This window comes from Bos mutus, chromosome 11, assembly GCF_027580195.1.
Source record: "Bos mutus isolate GX-2022 chromosome 11, NWIPB_WYAK_1.1, whole genome shotgun sequence".
In the NCBI taxonomy this organism is placed as follows: domain Eukaryota; kingdom Metazoa; phylum Chordata; class Mammalia; order Artiodactyla; family Bovidae; genus Bos; species Bos mutus.
In genome coordinates, this window is record NC_091627.1 from 81503310 (window position 1) to 81521289 (window position 17980).

Below are 17980 nucleotides of genomic sequence, written 5' to 3' on the forward strand. Positions count from 1 at the left end.
ATTGCATGGTATTTTATTATTATTTTATCCTCTGTACTATTCTATAATTTGCTAGTATATTGTTTACAATGCATAGAAAGTGGCTGAAAGGAAACATAACAAAACGATAAGAATATTCTACTTTGGGTAATGAGGACAAAACTTTTTTTTTTTGGTTGCTGCTGTACTTTATTTTTGAATTTTTTCAGAATTGGGGAAAATTTTATATGTACAGATAGTGATTAGATTCCATGTAGTTCTGATTCATATAAACTCACACATATACTTTTGCATCTAAAAATGCTAAGCAACCAAAATACAAACCTATCTTGAAACCCCTAAATTTTCATAAAAAATAATGTAGAAACAAGATAATAAAACTCTTTTCTATAAATAGTATTCTAGTCTCTGAGAAAGGATAAAGAAAAAGGTTCCTTAAAGACTACAGACTATTAATGTTTACACCTCTAACTGTACAAAAACACAAGAAAGCTTTGTAAGAAACAAATTTGTCACACATTCTAGTACAAGTTTTTATATTATCATGATAAATATTTTGTGTAAAACATTTGAAACTGAAGTATAACGAGAAAGTAATAAAACCTGTAATTGTACTCCATCAGAAAACAAAACGCTAACTTTTATTATCTGTAACGAATATCAAACAACTTAACCTTGTCAAACCTCAGTTTTCCCATTTGTACTAATAACATGAGTATCATACCATGCCTATCTCAGAGGGAGTGGAAATCAATACAGTAAGGAAGTTCAAAAGGCAAAAATATGCAGGTCTGCTTTGCTGGAGGGTGCAGAGCAAGAAGCAAGTGCCAAGCTCTAGCCATAGCAGGCATCAGTGGTGTAATTAAACTGAATGTGGAAAGCCTCATTTGATCACCAAGGGAAGAAAGGAAACAGTCCTAAAAGATAGCAACCATAATATAATGAAATAATTTGGGAAAACAGAACTTTTTGCTAATGAACAGACAAAAGAAAAAAAAACTTTAAATACTGATACTAAATGGTCACTTTCACTTAAAAAAATTGTAAAGCACTACATGTGAGCTACAAACATTTATGTACATAGACATAGTACATCAAAAAAGCACAAAAGTCAAGACAGGTGGATCAGAATATTGAACTGTTTTCTCCAAAATGTTTTGTTTTAAATCATTTTGTGCCCACTCAGTGAACAGTCATTCCTGCTTGTCTCAGTTCACAAACACAAGGGGGTGACTTAAAAATGAGACAGCCCAGTTAACTGACCAGCCAAGCCAATCCAACCTAACGGCAGGGCTCAGAGCCGGGAAGTTCTCTGGTCTATAACATTGCTGTATCAGCTGTTAAATTAAACAAGCAGCAGAAGAAATAATAAGCCCCAAATTTCAAACAGCATCTTACCAGGGTGATGTCTCGAGAAGCTGCAGCTGCACTCATATGCAAACTAGGTTGCCTTACAGAACTGCTACAATCAAGGGCTCGAGCAAATGTCCCAACAGCACTGGATAAAAGAGGAAAGGTTAAGGCACTGTTGTTCTTTTATCTTGAAAGAAAAAAAAATCTGGGTAGTAAATGAACAATTGTAATAGCCAAACAAGTTCTTTGATGTTTAAGAATCAAATATCAGATTAAAAAGTATCTTCTTTACAATTTAAGAAATGACAAGCCAATTCACTATACATATAGGTCATTATAATTAAGAAGTTTGTGTGGCATTAACAAGGGAAAGATCTATAGTGAAATTTCATGTAGTTAACAATTTGGTACACAACTGTGTTTCAAAAATGAGATATACATTAGATGCAGAGTTTGACTATTACTGTAAAGCAAGTTGTGACCACCTTTTTATCCCAAATGGTGAAAGTGGAGTAACGTTTTTCCCTTGAAATGAGATATCATCAACTGTAGCAACCTATTACAACTGCAGTTATATATTCCTTTAAGGAATATGTAACAGATTTCCATTTAAGGAAAGAAAAACAATGATCACAATACTGATTTAAATTTAATGATTTACAAGGCGTTCCCAAATATAGAGAACTCTAACTTCAAGAAATGAAACATGAAGAGAAGATTTCCTGCTTGTTGTCTACGCTTTAACATGTTAGCTGAGGAAGATTTTTTTTTAAGGTTTTAATTAAAATATAAAACACGTGCAAAAAGTACACACTGTACCACTCTTTCGTTACCACAAAGTCAATGCATCCATGTCACCAGCACGCAGGTTGAGACCCGGATCCTGACAGCACTCAGGTGACTCTTTGTGCTCCTTCCCAGTCACTGCGCTTCCCCAAGGGGAGCAAGCATCCCATATTCTAACGCCCAAGATGAGTTTTGCTCAACAGAGAACTTAAACAGAATCACGCACTGTGCACTCTTCATAACCAGCTTCTTTTGTTCAAAACCATGTTTGTGGGTTCACCTGTGTTGCCTGCTGTAGCTGTGTTCATTCGTCTTCCTTGCTATGGAGCATTACTTGGCATGGTGTCCCACCCCAACCCTACTGTTGATAAACATTTGTTTCCAGTCTGGGGCTACTACGGATAGTACCACTGCTGCCATCTGTATACATATCTTTTGGCACACAGATGTATGCATTTCTGCTGGGTATATATTTAGGACTGAAACTTTAGGGATGTGTGTGTTAGATGACAGCAAATAGTTTTCCAGAGCAGCTGTACCAACTTGCACCACAACCAATAGGATATGTGGGTACTGGTCGCCCCACCTCTTCACCAATGCTTGGCACTGGAATGTGCAGTGGTACTTAACTGGGTCTTAATTTGTACTTAGATTTAAAAAAAAAAAAAAACTTGAAAAAGATACTGGGAGTATCTCCTTGGTGCCTCTCATGCTGGCTTCAAGAAAAAAGAAAACATGGCCCTTGGCAATCAGGAAAAGGAAAGAACAATAAATTTGAAACTGCAAAGCCTACTAAATAAACCAAAATCCAGGTAACCTGTCTGGAGACTCCAGGCCAGCGATTCCACCAATAATTCAGTCCCAAATCTTCAGTCTCATCTGTTTCACTGATTGGCTCCTCCCCAGCAATGTACACTAACCAAGTCTCTCCATCTAATCAGTTAGTGGCTAGGCTTCCAGGCTCTGGAGTCTGAATGCCTAGCCACCAATAAGTGCATAACTTCCATGGTGACCAACACTGTGAACAGTACAAAGGATGGCCAAGGGCTTCTGTCCTTTGCATTATGACAAACATTCAACAAAAAACTAGAGAATATAATGGAGATGATTATAATCATGTCCAGATCTACCTCATTCTATTATTTTGCCATGTTTGAAGCAATAAGTATATACTGTACAGCACAGGGAAATACAGCCATTTCCCTGTAATAACTTTAGATGGAATATAATCTACAAAAATACTGAACCACTATGTTGTACACCTGAAACTAATATACTATTGTAAATCAAACATATTTCAATAAAATAAATAAATCAAAAACTAAGCTAAAACAGGTAATATTTTGCCACATCTGGTTCATTCTTTAAGGAAATAAATATTATAATTTCATTAGAGCCCCCATATACATTCCCAGAACTCATACATGCATACATAATATACATGTGCATACATAAGCCCATTAATGAAATAATAAGACATTGTTTGCATATTGTAAATTTTTTCTTTAAAGTCTTTATTGAATTTGTTACAATACTGCTTCTGATTTTTTGGTGACAGGCATATGGGATCTTAACTCGCCAACTAGGGTTTGAACCCATACCCCCTTCATTGGAAGGCAAAGTCTTAATTAACCACTGGACCACCAGGGAAGTCCCCACTGTAAACTTTTTTTTTATCAGTTGATCATACTTTTTCTTTATTCAATACTATTTTTGAGGTTTATCTCTGCTACATATAGCCCCATTTCATTCTTTTAATTAAATTCATTTTAATTGTTGTAAATACTCCATTACTAAATAAACCTCAATTCACTCATCAACTGCTTACTGATGTGCTTTTAGGTTTTTTCCAATTTTTTTGCTATGACAATGCTATGATAATATCTTTTACTTGTTTTGCAGCAATTCCTTCAAGAACATCATTTACTTTTATAATTGAAAAAATAAAACTAAACTTCTAAAAAACAAAACAAAAAAACTAGACTTCTATCCCATTCATTTTCTCAAGAAAAGGGGCAGGGGGCACACAAGACAGTTGGGGAGCCGGACTCAGAACTCACAGGAAAGCCTTACACCCAGCAAACGACCTTACTCACGTGTGGCTGCAATCAGAGGTGCACATGATTACTTACACCTGGATAGTCCCTCAATGGCTTAAAGGAGATCACTGCTTTAATTAAAGATACGGGATTTCAGCTGTTGAATTTCTTTATAATTTTTTGTAGTGCTTAAATTTTTACAAGGAGCATTAATTTTCTTAATCAACAAAAATTAATCTATTTTCATTTTTAAAACAAAAACTAATGCCAATAAATCAATATTATTAAAATAAATAAATAAATCATAGTATTTAGGAAGTAATGTGATACATGTTAGGCTTTCTTACACAGAAGAATACAACCAATGGAAAAAAGCAGAACACAAACGAAAGGAAAACTCATAAATTTTCTATGAATTCTTTTATATTACACACGTGTGTGTGTGTGTGTGTGTGTGTGTGTGTGAATCTTGACTAAACAGTGCCATACTCACCGGGCTACAACTAAAAATTGGTCAATCTGTCGGTCTGTAAGTGGGCTATTTGGGTCCCAAACTTTCACTTCCAATTTTGACTGTTCTCTCTCATCTGATTCTCCTGTCCAAGAAGAAAGAAAATGGAGTCTTGTTACTCATAAGGCACATACACTGCCACACATGATTGATGACTGTGGTCACCACGACATTAAAACTGTAAGGTAAATGTTCATGGTTTGTGTACATTTCTTCAGATAGCAGATGTAGAACACTCTGTAAAGAGAATGTTGATAACACAACCAAACTAACCATGTGATGTCTTCACTTAGTCATCAACATGTCTTTCCTGAGTATTCTAAGCCTTGCTAAGGGAGATAGAGACTGAAAAGAAAGCTCTCATGCAAGACACTCAAACAATGGTAAAACTTACTCATAAAGAACTATGACACAAACGAACAGGAATAGGTGTCACAGAGACACACACACGACTGCAAGATCCTGAAGAGGAGAGAAACATTTCAGGTCAGCTAGGGAATGATGTCATGCGCGAAGGGGCATTCCTGATAAAAACTGAAGGGTGTGAATGCACTGGCAGGGGGAGAGAACTGAAAGTAAATGAGAATAGGAACAAAGTCCTGGGGTTTTAAGATGTGGTAGAAAAGTAGCAAACTTTGTCAGGAATGCATGTATCAAAGGGAACGAGGACAGACAGCTGTAAGAAGTGGGTTATAAAAATACTACTGAAGATGCTGCACAGGTTTTCTGAATAGATGTCTGTTTGGAAGTAATACGAAGCCCTTGCCTTTTTAGCAGGAGAGTGTCAAAACGAGAGCCAAATTTCACATCTCACACTTAGCAATGGAGCAATTTGCTCTACAGAGATACGTGATACAGACAGAGAGACAAGGTACTGACAGGGACAATAAAGAGCCTGGAGAGAACATTTAGGGACATCAATGACAGACTGGTATACCGGGAAGGTTTCCAGTCTTGAGAATTACTTAGACAGTGTTGGCATTAACAGAAAAAAGGAAACAAGAGACTGAGGGAAAGACTGAGGCTAATACAAGATGCTTTGTTTTAGGAATGTGTCACAAGGAGACAGAACCATCACTCAAGATATCATGTTAGGACAAAGGATAGTAATGGACTGGACAGACAACTGGATTCTAATTTATAGCTATGAATTGTTTTGGTTTTGATCACAGCATGTTAATATCAAGCAGAGTGACTTGCACTGAATGACAGGCTCTGAGGCTGAACATCCCCTGGCGGCTGATGAATCCAGGCTATGGGCTTATAATGTGTTCCCTCCGAGGCTGGGAGGAAGCAGGAACTGAGGTTCAGGAGGAGAAAGAGGGATGGCAGAATCTGCCACCAGACCATCTGCAGTCTCCTAATCACAGCCGCTGCTGTCAGGGGCGGGGAGTGGGGGCGGGCCTGTCCATCGCTCCCTTTTCAAAGGCAGGTAGGTAACCAAAACGCAAATTGCCACCACCAACAAAAGAAGCACAGACAGACCAGAGTAAATACCAGTCCAAAGACATATAAGGTGTTTAAAAGGATTTTGGTTTTCATTATTTTTCCTTACAATGCATGCTGAGCCACAACATTTAACTGATTCATTTTAAAAAACCAGTTACAAACCCCAAAGTCTGTAAACATGAAACTTCTGAAAGAAAAATGATGCAATTTTACTTCCCTGTATCTTTAAGAAACATACTTTTAAGATGAACAGTAACAGTCAAAAAATATATATTAAATCTACATTTGTAATCTGTATTTTCAAATAATACAAAATGAAATGAAGATGATATTCAATATGAAGCCCCTTCTATTATATATTCCAAGATGTAAGGCTAATAAAACTGATCATTGACTTTTCAAATTCGAGTTAGTTAAACTGATAAACTTCAATCCTATCCATACATTTTGTAGCATACAGAATAAAGAGAATTCAGTATAAGAATTCTAAATAAATTTGCTATAAACAATAATAAACCACTCTTGAGTGTCTTTCTACTAACAACTGAAACATACAATACCATGGGATGGGAACAAAAATAACAAGAACAACAACAAAAATACAGAATGTTCTGTTTAAAGGCACTCTAGACAATTCCTCATTTGGGATTCACCACATACCACATTTATATCAGTTTAATTCCTTTTCACAAGGGAAAATCTTTTAAGAAGCTCTAGAATCTGTATAACCAAATACTCAACAAACCTAACAGCAATCTGGAGAATGGTCTTGGGGAATGTACTATGAGCCAAAGACAGAACCAAGATGAGTTCTATGCTCTGGCCATATTCATTCGAGTCACGGCAACAATCTCACTTTCCTCCTCCATTTATGATAATCTGGGCAATTCCAATCTACTCTGGTCCCACATTCACCCATGAAGATCTCTCTAATCTGTGAATTCCTACAAACTGTATTTACCAACTAATTACATGATTACATACAGCATCCTATTTTTTGCTTCATATGTTCCTCTTCATAATTTTGAAAAAATATAGATTCAGCGATGATTTTAAATGTTCACTCTAACCCTTCAACTACAGTTTAAGATTTCTAGAAAGTAATGACAAACTATTTCTTAAGAATGCCCCAAAAGAGCACAAAATGTTCTTCAAAGACAGGAAGAACTAAAGCTGTATGAAGATGGTATCTTATCCCTCCTTTGATGGACAATTAGGTACATTCTTTGTTCTAAATATAATTCATTTTCTCTACAAAAACCATCAGAATATACTATATTCAATTCAGAAACACAGATCCCATTTATCACTATTTTTTTAACGCTATAAAAGTTCTGGGCATTGTTTTAAGTTATGCGTCAAAGGAATAATAAGTTACTAGAAACAAATACTGTGTTATATAACTTCTATGTGGAATCTTAAAAGCCAAATTCGCAAATACAGAGTAGAATGGTGGTGATAGGGGGCTGGAAAGGGGGTCGGGGGGAACAGGGAGATTTTGCTCCAGGAGACACAACAGTAGGTAATGCATGGCATAGTGATTACAGACAGCAATACTTTTATTATCAACATAAACTTCAAAGTTGCTAAGAGCCTAGATCTTTCTTACCACCACAAAAAAGAAGTAATGATTATATGACACAATAGATAGCTAATGCTTTGGTGGTTATCAAACTGCACCATATAAATGTAATCATATGAAAACATTAAACATACACTGTTATATGACAATTATATCCTAATAAAAATAGGTTTTAAAAATAAATTATAAGAAAAATAAAAAAAAAATATATAAAACTGAATGGCATTCCAAAGAGAATGAAAACAAAAATGTAGAAAAATAAAATTAGATAAATAAATCACATATATTATGCCAACAAAAATACAAAACACTAAGAAACAAAATTGAAAGTGGTGTTAGTGGTAAAGAACCTATCCGCCAATGCAGGAGATATTAGAGACATGGGTTCGAACCCTGGGTCCAGTAAACCAACTGGAGAAGGGAATGGCCCACTCCAGTATTCTTGTCTGGAGAATCCCATGGACAGGGGAGCCTGGTGGCTACAGTCCCTGAGGTCACAAAAAGTTGGACATGACTGAAGCAACTTAGCACTCATGTTTATATAAAGAAATTACAAGACTTTCAGAAAATATAAGATGACAAGTACAGAAGATTTCAAAATCTTCAGTTCAGTTCAGGTGCTCAATCGTGTTTCCCGCTTGGCGACCTCATGGATTCTAGCACACTAGACTTCCCTGTCCATCACCAACTCCCAGAGCTTGTTCAAACTCATGTCCATCGAGTCAGTGATACCATCCAACCATCTCATCCTCTGTCCTCCCCTTCTCCTCCTGCTTTCAATCTTTCCCAGCACCAGAGTCTTTCCCAAGGAGTCGATTCTTCGCATCAGGTGACCAAAGTATTGGAGTTTCAGCCTCAGCATCAGTCCTTCCAATGAACATACAGGACTGATCTCCTTTAGGATTGACTGGTTGGATCTCCTTGCAGTCCAAAGGACTCTCAAAGAGTTTTCTCCAACACCACAGTTCAAAAGCATCAATTCTTCAGCACTCAGCTTTCTTTATAGTCCAACTCTCACATCCATACATGACTACTGGAAAAACCATAGCCTTGACTAGACGGACCTTTGTTGGCAAAGTAATGTCTCTGCTTTTGAATATGCTGTCTAGGTTGGTCATAGCTTTTCTTCCAAGGAGCAAGTGTCTTTTAATTTCATGGCTGCAGTCACCATGTACAGTGATTCTGGAACCGCAACAAATAAAGGCTGACACTGTTTCCATTATTTCCCCATCTATTTCCCATGAAGTGATGGGACCAGATGCCATGATCTTCGTTTTCTGAATGTTGAGTTTTAAGCCAGCTTTTCCACTCTCCTCTTTCACTTTCATCAAGAGGCTCTTTAGTTCTTCTTCGCTTTCTGCCATAAGGGTGGTGTCATCTGCATATCTGAGGTTATTGATATTTCTCTTGGCAATCTTGATTCCAGCTTGTGCCTCATCCAGCCTGCCATTTTGCATGATGTACTCTGCATATAAGTTAAATAAGCAGGGTGACAATATACAGACGTGACGTACTCCTTTCATGCTTTGGAACCATTCTATTGTTCCATGTCCAGTTCTAACTGTTGCTTCTTGACCTGCATACACACTTCTCAAGAGGCAGGTAAGATGGTCTGGTATTCCCATCTCTTTAGGAATTTTCCACAGTTTATTGTGATCCACACAGGCAAAGGCTTTGGCATAGTCAATAAAGCAGAAGTAGATGTTGTTCTGGAACTCTCTTGCTTTTTTGATGATCCAGCAGATGTTGGCGATTTGATCTCTGGTTCCTCTGTCTTTTCTAAATCCAGCTTAAACATCTGGAAGTTCCTGGTTCACGTATTGCTGAAGCCTGGGTTGGAGAATTTTGAGCATGACTTTACTAGTGTGTGAGATGAGTACAATTGTGTGGTAGTTTGAGCATTCTTTGGCATTGCCTTTCTTTGGGATTGGAATGAAAACTGACCTTTTCCAGTCCTGTGGCCACTGCTGAGTTTTCCAAATTTGCTGGCATATTGAGTGCAACACTTTCAGAGCATCATCTTTAGGATCTGAAATAGCACAACTGAATTCCATTGCCTCCACTAGCTTTGTTCGTAGTGATGCTTCCTAAGGCCCATTTGACTTTGCATTCCAGGATGTCTGGCTCTAGGTGAGTGATCACACCATCGTGATTATCTTGGTCATAAAGATCTTTTCTGTACAGTTCTTCTGTGTATTCTTGCCACCTCTTCTTAATATCGTCTTCTTCTATTAGGTCCAGACCATTTCTGTCCTTTATTGTGCCCAACTTTGCATGAAATGTTTCCTTGGTATCTCTAATTTTTTTGAGAAGATCTCTAGTCTTTCCCATTCTACTGTTTTTCTATTTCTTTGTACCGATAACTGAGGAAGGCTTTCTTGTCTCTCCTCTCTATTCTTTGGAACTCTGCATTCAAATGGGTATATTTCCTTTTCTCCTTTGCCTTTTGCTTCTCTTCTTTTCTCAGCTATTTGTAAGGCCTCCTCAAAAAACCATTTGGCCTTTTTGCATTTCTTTTTCTTGGCGATGGTCTTGATCACTGCCTCCTATATAATATCATGAACCTCCGTCCATAGTTCTTCAGGCACTCTATCAGATCTAATCCCTTGAATCTATTTCTCACTTCCACTGTATAATCATAAGGGATTTGATTTAGGTCATACCTGAATGGTCTAGAGATTTTCCATACTTCCTTCAATTTAAGTTTGATTTTGGCAATAAGGAGGTCATGATCTGAGCCACAGTCAGTTCCCGATCTTGTTTTTGCTGACTGTATAGAGCTTCTCCATCTTTGGCTGTAAATAATGTAATCAATCTGATTTCGGTACTGAACCTCTGGTGATGTCCATGTGTAGAGTCCTCTCTTGTGTTGCTGGAAGAGGCTGTTTGCTATGACCGGTGTGTTCTCGCCACATGACAAGATGGTGGAATAGAAGCATGTGCACTCATCTTCTCCTGCAAGAACTCCAAAATTACAACTTGCTGCTGAACAACCATCAACAGGAGAATGTTGGATCCCAAAGGAGAAGCCCCAGTAAAATGGTAGGAAGGGTGAAAGCACGTTCAGAATCAAAACCCCATACCTGCCAGAGACACTTGGAGGTTCAAACAAAACCTTGTGAGCACCAGGACCCAGAGACCCCACAGAGGCTGAGCCAGAACTGTGTTTGAGTGTCTCCTGTGGAGGTATGGGTCAGCAGTGGCCTGCTGCAGGCGCAGGGGCTCTGGTTGCAGGAGACCTGGTCACACAGCCTGTGGCATAAGCCCTCTTGGAGAAAGTTGCCATTAATCCCACCATAGCACTGCCGACAGCAGACGACCCACAAACTGCAAAACAGTAATACCAAAGACATTCTTGCACTGTTAAGAAAGTTCTAGGACCCACAACAGATTCCCCAACCTGGGGATCTGGCAAAGGGACTGAGAACCCCCAGGTAATTTGGCTTTGGAGTGGGATTTGATTATAGAACCTACACAGGACTGGGGAAACAGATTCTTTGAGAGCACAAACAAAACCTGGTGTGTACCAGGACCCAGGAGAAAGGAGCAGTGACCCCCACAAGAGACTGACCCAGACTTGCCTTTGAGTGTCCCAGAGTCTCCAGGGGAGGTGTGGGTTGGAGGCGGCCTGCTGCAGGGTCAGGGGCATTGAGTGAGGGAGTTTGTGCATGGGACCTTTTGAGGGATTACCTCCACCATAGTTTTGTCTCAGATCAAACAACAGGGAGGAAACACAGCCTCACCCATCAACAGAAAACTGGATTAAAGATTTAATGAGCATGGCCCCACCCATCAGAACAAGACCCAGTTTCCCTCACAGTCAGTCTCTCCTAACAGGAAGCGTCCATAAGCCTTTTATCCTTATCAGTCAGAGGGCAGACAGAATGAAAACCACAATCACAGAAAATGAATCAAAGTGATCACATGGACCACAGCCTTGTCTAACTCAATGAAACTATGAGCCAAGCCATGTACAGCCACCCAAGAGGGATGGGTCATGGTGGAGAGTTCTGACAACACATGCTCCACTGGAGAAGGGAATGTCAAACCACTTCAGTATTCTTGCCTCGAGAACCCCATAAACAGTATGAAAAGGAAAGAAGGTAGGACACTGAAAGATGAACTCCCCAGGTCAGTAGTGCCCAGTATGCTACTGGAGATCAGTGGAGAAATAACTCCAGAAAGAATGAAGAGACAGAGTGAAGTTGCTCAGTCGTGTCTGATTCTTTGCAATCCCATGGACTATAGCCTACCAGGCTCCTCCATCCATGGAATTTTCCAGGCAAGAGTACTGGAGTGAGTTGCCATTTCCTTCTTCAGGGGATATTCCCAACCCGGGGATCGAACCCAGGTCTCTTGCATTACAGGCAGACACTTTACCATCTGAGCTACCAGGGAAGCCCAGAGGCAAAGCGAAAACAATGCCCAGTTGTGGATGTGACTGGTGATGGAAGTAAAGTCCGATGCTGTACAGAACAATATTGCATAGGAACCTGGAATGTTAGGTCCATGAATCAAGATGGCAAGAGTGAACATCAGTATTTTAAGAATCAGTGAACTAAAATGGACTGGAATGGGCAAACTTAAAATCTTAAGGCTATTGTTTTTGTACAAGTATTTCAACTTAAATTTAACAAATTTAAATTACTTTTGAAAGCCAATAAAATAATTCAAATATTAATCTCTACATACAAAGAATATTATCATTATTGGAAGAAATAATGAAAGATTATCTAAACTGGGTGGGATTATAATATACATCGACAGTAATCAAACCATATTGTATTGGCACAAAGATAGAATCAAAACCCACAGAAATAAACCAGGTCATATAATTCATTATTTGAAATTTTAAATATTTTTGTAATTATGTAAATATTAACCAACATTTATTTTGTGCTTACTGTGTCCCCATAACCCTTTACAATAGGGTTTCTCTGTAAATAGCGTATTGGGGGAGGGGGACCAATAACTGTTGGGTGGGTGTAATCCTGTGTATTAGAAGATATTCAGCAGCACCCCTGATCTCTGGTCACTAGATTCCAGTAGCATCTCCCCATCCTCCAGCTGTGAAAACCAAAAATGTCTAAAATGTCTATAGACATCATCTCATGTCCCATGGAAGACAAAATTGTCCCGGGTTACAAATTAGTATTTTTATACAGTTGCAACCAATTATCTACCTACACTACTTGTTATGGTCTGATGTTTTTCAGTTGATTAATATCCACCACACTACAGGAAATACATTCTGCAAAATTCAGTTCAGTTCAGTTCAGTCGTGTCCGACTCTTCACGATCCCATGAATTGCAGCACGCCAGGCCTCTCTGTCCATCACCAACTCCCGGAGTTCACTCAGACTCACGTCCATCAAGTCAGTGATGCCATCCAGCCATCTCATCCTCTGTCGTCCCCTTCTCCTCCTGCGCCCAATCCCTCCCAGCATCAGAGTCTTTTCCAGTGAGTCAAATCTTCGCATGAGGTGGCCAAAGTACTGGAGTTTCAACTTCAGCCTCATTCCCTCCAAAGAAATCCCTGGGCTGATCTCCTAAATAATAGTACTTATGAAAAGATAGGGCAAAACTTTAAAGACCTATGAACTTGGTAACCAGAGCACTTAAAAAAAAAAAAAAGTAGCAATCATATAATAAAAATACCAACACAGTTAAATCTCTACTGACATTTGTACTAATCACAAAGGTCAGTCAGTCCTTTATCTCCTTAAATCCTGGACTTCTACTTCCTCTACTGAGATGTAGGTCACTGTGTACAGTTTCAACAAAACTGAAAATAAAATCTAGAGTGCAGGTGTTTACAAAAATTGGGAAAAATATTTTTCATCCATCTGTAACTCCAAGATGACACATACACTTTCAACACAGTGAAAGCACCCCCGTCTTTGAGGCTACTACTTGCACTGGAGGATGGTACTTTAGTAGAATTTTCATCTTTTGTTTTTCTTAAACACGCTTCATCTGTGAGAATAACTGCTTGGAAAGGCCTCAGATAACTGACATAATTTCCACACTATACTGATACTTTTCTATTGACTGTATATGGGTTAATTCAAGTTTTAAGAGCATATATGGACACATCCTAAATTCCCAAATACAGACGAGAGCTACTTACTTAGTAGCAACAGGCAGCAGTGGCCCAGCAGAAGCAATTGGAGTAAGCAGCGGGCGCTGTGCTAAATGCTTTACAGGAGTTACTTCACTTTATCACCACAACACTCTGATGTGTTTTAGAAAAAGCAACGGGTACTTGGAGAGGTTAAATAATTCTCCCAAGGTTATTCAGCTAAAATATAGTGCAGCCAGATTTCACCCAAAATTGTGAATCCAAAGTCATTTTCCGTTAATAATTTAATGTTATAATACTTTTTAGTTTCCTTCTTAAAATTCCAGTGTTACAATACAACTAAATAATAATTCAAAACTTACTACATATGACATCTTCTTTGGAAAATTCTTTAGCTATTTATTCAAACTCAATAAAGATTTTAAACCTTAAAAGCAACTTTTACCTTCGTTTGCAAGCTACATACTCATCTTCCCAGATCTTGTTAGACAGTGTTTGTTTCCAGAGTTTGTTAGACAGTGGGTAGCCATAAATGAATTTTTAAATTCTGAAGCCACAAAAAAGAAATATTCACCAGCAAGACAAATGGCACAACAATGACTTAAAATTCACCAGGACACGTTCACAAAGCAAGCAAGCCTGTAAAATATTCTGGCATGGGGCTGATGCTTCCACCTCCTTAGGATATTAATTCAAGTTGACATCCCATGCCAACGCATACTGGAATCTGGCCACTGGTCTAAACATATCCATTTAAGAGGAGCAAAAGGGTTATTAGTAAGCACAGACTGTATCAAGCCCTAAATATCTGTTCTTAAAATGATGTTTTCTATTACTTGATTTCTCTGCAAATAGGTACTAGCTGTGAATGAGTTTCTGTGATGGCAATGTCTGTGTTTTTCAAACGTGTTTTAACTGACAGTGTATCTATCTGCCACCCTAACTCCTTCTCCTCAGAAAATACATTAATTAGAAAAAGGAGGTTCTTAGGACTTCCTTGGTGGTCCACTGATTAGGAATCTGCCTTCCAATGCAGGGAATGCAGGTTCGATCCCCACCCTCAAGAACTTCAAATCCTCACTACGATATAATGTAGAATAAACTATTGTATTTTATATGTGATTTTATTTCCTTAAAAATTTTTTGTCTACTTTAAGCTAGGTAGATATGCTTTCCAATTACACAACTCTAACAAGCTTTATGCATCTCAGGGGCAATATCATACTTAAAAATTTTTCAGGTAGGTGGGAACTCATGAGATTTTGTGAGCTGATTTTTCTGCCCACTATAACCTTAAATATCCCAATTTTATTACTTGCTTCAGCATTTATCTTTACATGAGCAATACACAAAATTTTCTAGGCTTTCTATACACTTAGAACATAAGCATGTTCAGTGCTGTAGAGAGAATCACACACTTGAAAAAAAAAAAAGAAATTAGAGCATTCCCAGATGGTTAGGGGTTATTTAACTTATATGCAGAGTACATCATGAGAAACGCCAGACTGGAAGAAACACAAGCTGGAATCAAGATTGCCGGGAGAAATATCAATAACCTCAGATATGCAGATGACACCACCCTTATGGCAGAAAGTGAAGAGGAACTCAAAAGCCTCTTGATGAAAGTGAAAGTGGAGAGTGAAAAAGTTGGTTTAAAGCTCAACATTCAGAAAACGAAGATCATGGCATCCAGTCCCATCACTTCATGGGAAATAGATGGGGAAACAGTGGAAACAGTGGCAGACTTTATTTTTTGGGGCTCCCAGATCACTGCAGATGGTGACTGCAACCATGAAATTAAAAGATGCTTACTCCTTGGAAGGAAAGTTATGACCAACCTAGACAGCATATTGAAAAGCAGAGACTTCACTTTGCCAACAAAGGTTCGTCTAGTCAAGGCTATGGTTTTTCCTGTGGTCATGTATGAATGTGAGAGTTGGACTGTGAAGAAGGCTGAGCGCCGAAGAATTGATGCTTTTGAACTGTGGTGTTGGAGAAGACTCCTGAGAGTCCCTTGGACTGCAAGGAGATCCAACCAGTCCATTCTGAAGGAGATCAGCCCTGGGTGTTCTTTGGAAGGAATGATGTTAAAGCTGAAGCTCCAGTACTTTGGCCACCTCCTGCAAAGAGTTGACTCATTGGAAAAGACTCTGATGCTCGGAGGGATTGGGGGCAGGAGGAGAAAGGGACGACAGAGGATGAGATAGCTGGATGGCATCACTGACTCGATGGACATGAGTTTGAGTGAACTCCAGGAGTTGTTGATGGACAGGGAGGCCTGGTGTGCTGCGATTCATGGGGTCGCAAAGAGTCAGACACGACTGAGCAACTGAACTGAACTGAGATGATTAGGATTTGGAGCTTTCACTGTCACGGCCCAGGTTCAGTCAATGGTCAGGGAACTGAGATGGCACAAGCCAAAGTGTGGCCAAAATGTTTTTAAATTAACTGATTAAAATAAAAATTAAAATACTTCAATAAATATATATATATACAAATTTTAAGATGAAATTAAAAATACAACATTGTAAATCAACTATACTTCATAAAATATATTCAAATTTTTTCTATAAAAAACGAGAGAAAAAGAGCTACACAATCAGTAGCTCATTCAGTCCTACATTTTAAAAAGTCAAATAAGAGACAGGGTGCTCAGGCCTGGTGCACTGGGATGACCCTGAGGGATGGGATGGTGAGGGAGCTGCGAGCAGGGTTCAGGTTGGGGAACACATGTACACCCATGGCTGATTCATGTGAAAGTATGGCAAAAACCATCACAATATTGTAAAGTAATTAGCCTCCAATTAAAATTTAAAAAAGTCAAATAATAAAAATAGCACAAAAGATTACATGAACAATACAGTCTACATAGTTTTGAAAAGGGGAGAGATCAAAGTTCAGGGAAGAGTAACAAAGGGCTGCTGAGGGGGTGGAGAGTGTGGGCCAGGTGCTGCAGACACAATGCGCTAGGGGCACTCCGGGCTCTCGGTCTCTGTGGAGATGGACTTGCTGAACATCTCACAAAGGGCCATACATCTGTCCAAAACTCAAAGAACTGCACACAGAAGTGGGTGAAATGCACTACATATAAAGTATACCTTAACTGAAACAAGGAAAACAAAATCTGTAAATGATTACTTGGAAGCCAATTGTCATTTTGTATAAAATTTCAGACACACCACCTTCAGTTCAGTTCAGTTGCTCAGTCGTGTCCGACTCTTTGCGACCCCATGAATCGCAGCACACCAGGCCTCCCTGTCCATCACCAACTCCCGGAGTTCACTCAGACTCACGTCCATCGAGTCAGTGATGCCATCAAGCCATCTCATCCTCTGTCACCCCCTTCTCCTCCTGCTCCAAATCCCTCCCAGAATCAGAGTCTTTTCCAATGAGTCAACTCTTCGCATGAGGTGGCCAAAGTACTGCAGTTTCAGCTTTAGCATCATTCCTTCCAAAGAACACCCAGGGCTGATCTCCTTCAGAATGGACTGGTTGGATCTCCTTGCAGTCCAGGGGACTCTCAGGAGTCTTCTCCAACACCACAGTTCAAAAGCATCAATTCTTCGGCGCTCAGCCTTCTTCACAGTCCAACTCTCACATTCATACATGACCACAGGAAAAACCATAGCCTTGACTAGACGAACCTTTGTTGGCAAAGTAAAATCTCTGCTTTTCAATATGCTGTCTAGGTTGGTCATAACTTTCCTTCCAAGGAGTAAGCATCTTTTAATTTCATGGCTGCAGTCACCATCTACAGTGATCTGGGAGCCCAAAAAAATAAAGTCTGCCACTGTTTCCACTGTTTCCCCATCTATTTCCCATGAAGTGATGGGACCGGATGCCATGATCTTCGTTTTCTGAATGTTGAGCTTTAAGCCAACTTTTTCACTCTCCACTTTCACTTTCATCAAGAGGCTTTTGAGTTCCTCTTCACTTTCTGCCATAAGGGTGGTGTCATCTGCATATCTGAGGTTATTGATATTTCTCCCGGCAATCTTGATTCCAGCTTGTGTTTCTTCCAGTCCGGCGTTTCTCATGATGTACTCTGCACACACCATCTTACAGCTTAGCAATTTCATTTCTGGGAACATGTCTTCCAGTTATATCCAGAGTACAAAATTATCCATTATCTAAAGGATACTCAATGCACTTTTGTAAAATTTAAAAATCAAATGCTTTCAAAAATAAAACAATAAAGT

General features: G+C 39.0%; 1 protein-coding gene and 1 non-coding gene across 8 annotated transcripts in view; both read right to left on the reverse strand.

The window, feature by feature from the left end:
• MTA3 (metastasis associated 1 family member 3) overlaps positions 1-17980 on the reverse strand; it is a 213477-nt gene that overhangs the window by 63655 nt on the left and 131842 nt on the right. For all 7 annotated transcript variants that reach the window (XR_011466095.1, XM_070379671.1, XM_070379669.1 and 4 more), the window contains exons 7-8: positions 4651-4753; positions 1378-1477 (exon numbers count right to left, since the gene is read on the reverse strand). Coding sequence is in view for 6 of the 7 variants with exons in the window: in XM_070379671.1 (XP_070235772.1) it covers positions 1378-1477; positions 4651-4753 (203 nt within the window). In the remaining variant the exon portion in view is untranslated. The remainder of the gene's footprint in view (positions 1-1377; positions 1478-4650; positions 4754-17980) is intronic.
• Positions 12026-12097, reverse strand: TRNAY-GUA (transfer RNA tyrosine (anticodon GUA)). Its single transcript has one exon. It is a non-coding gene; the product is annotated as a tRNA-Tyr (tRNA).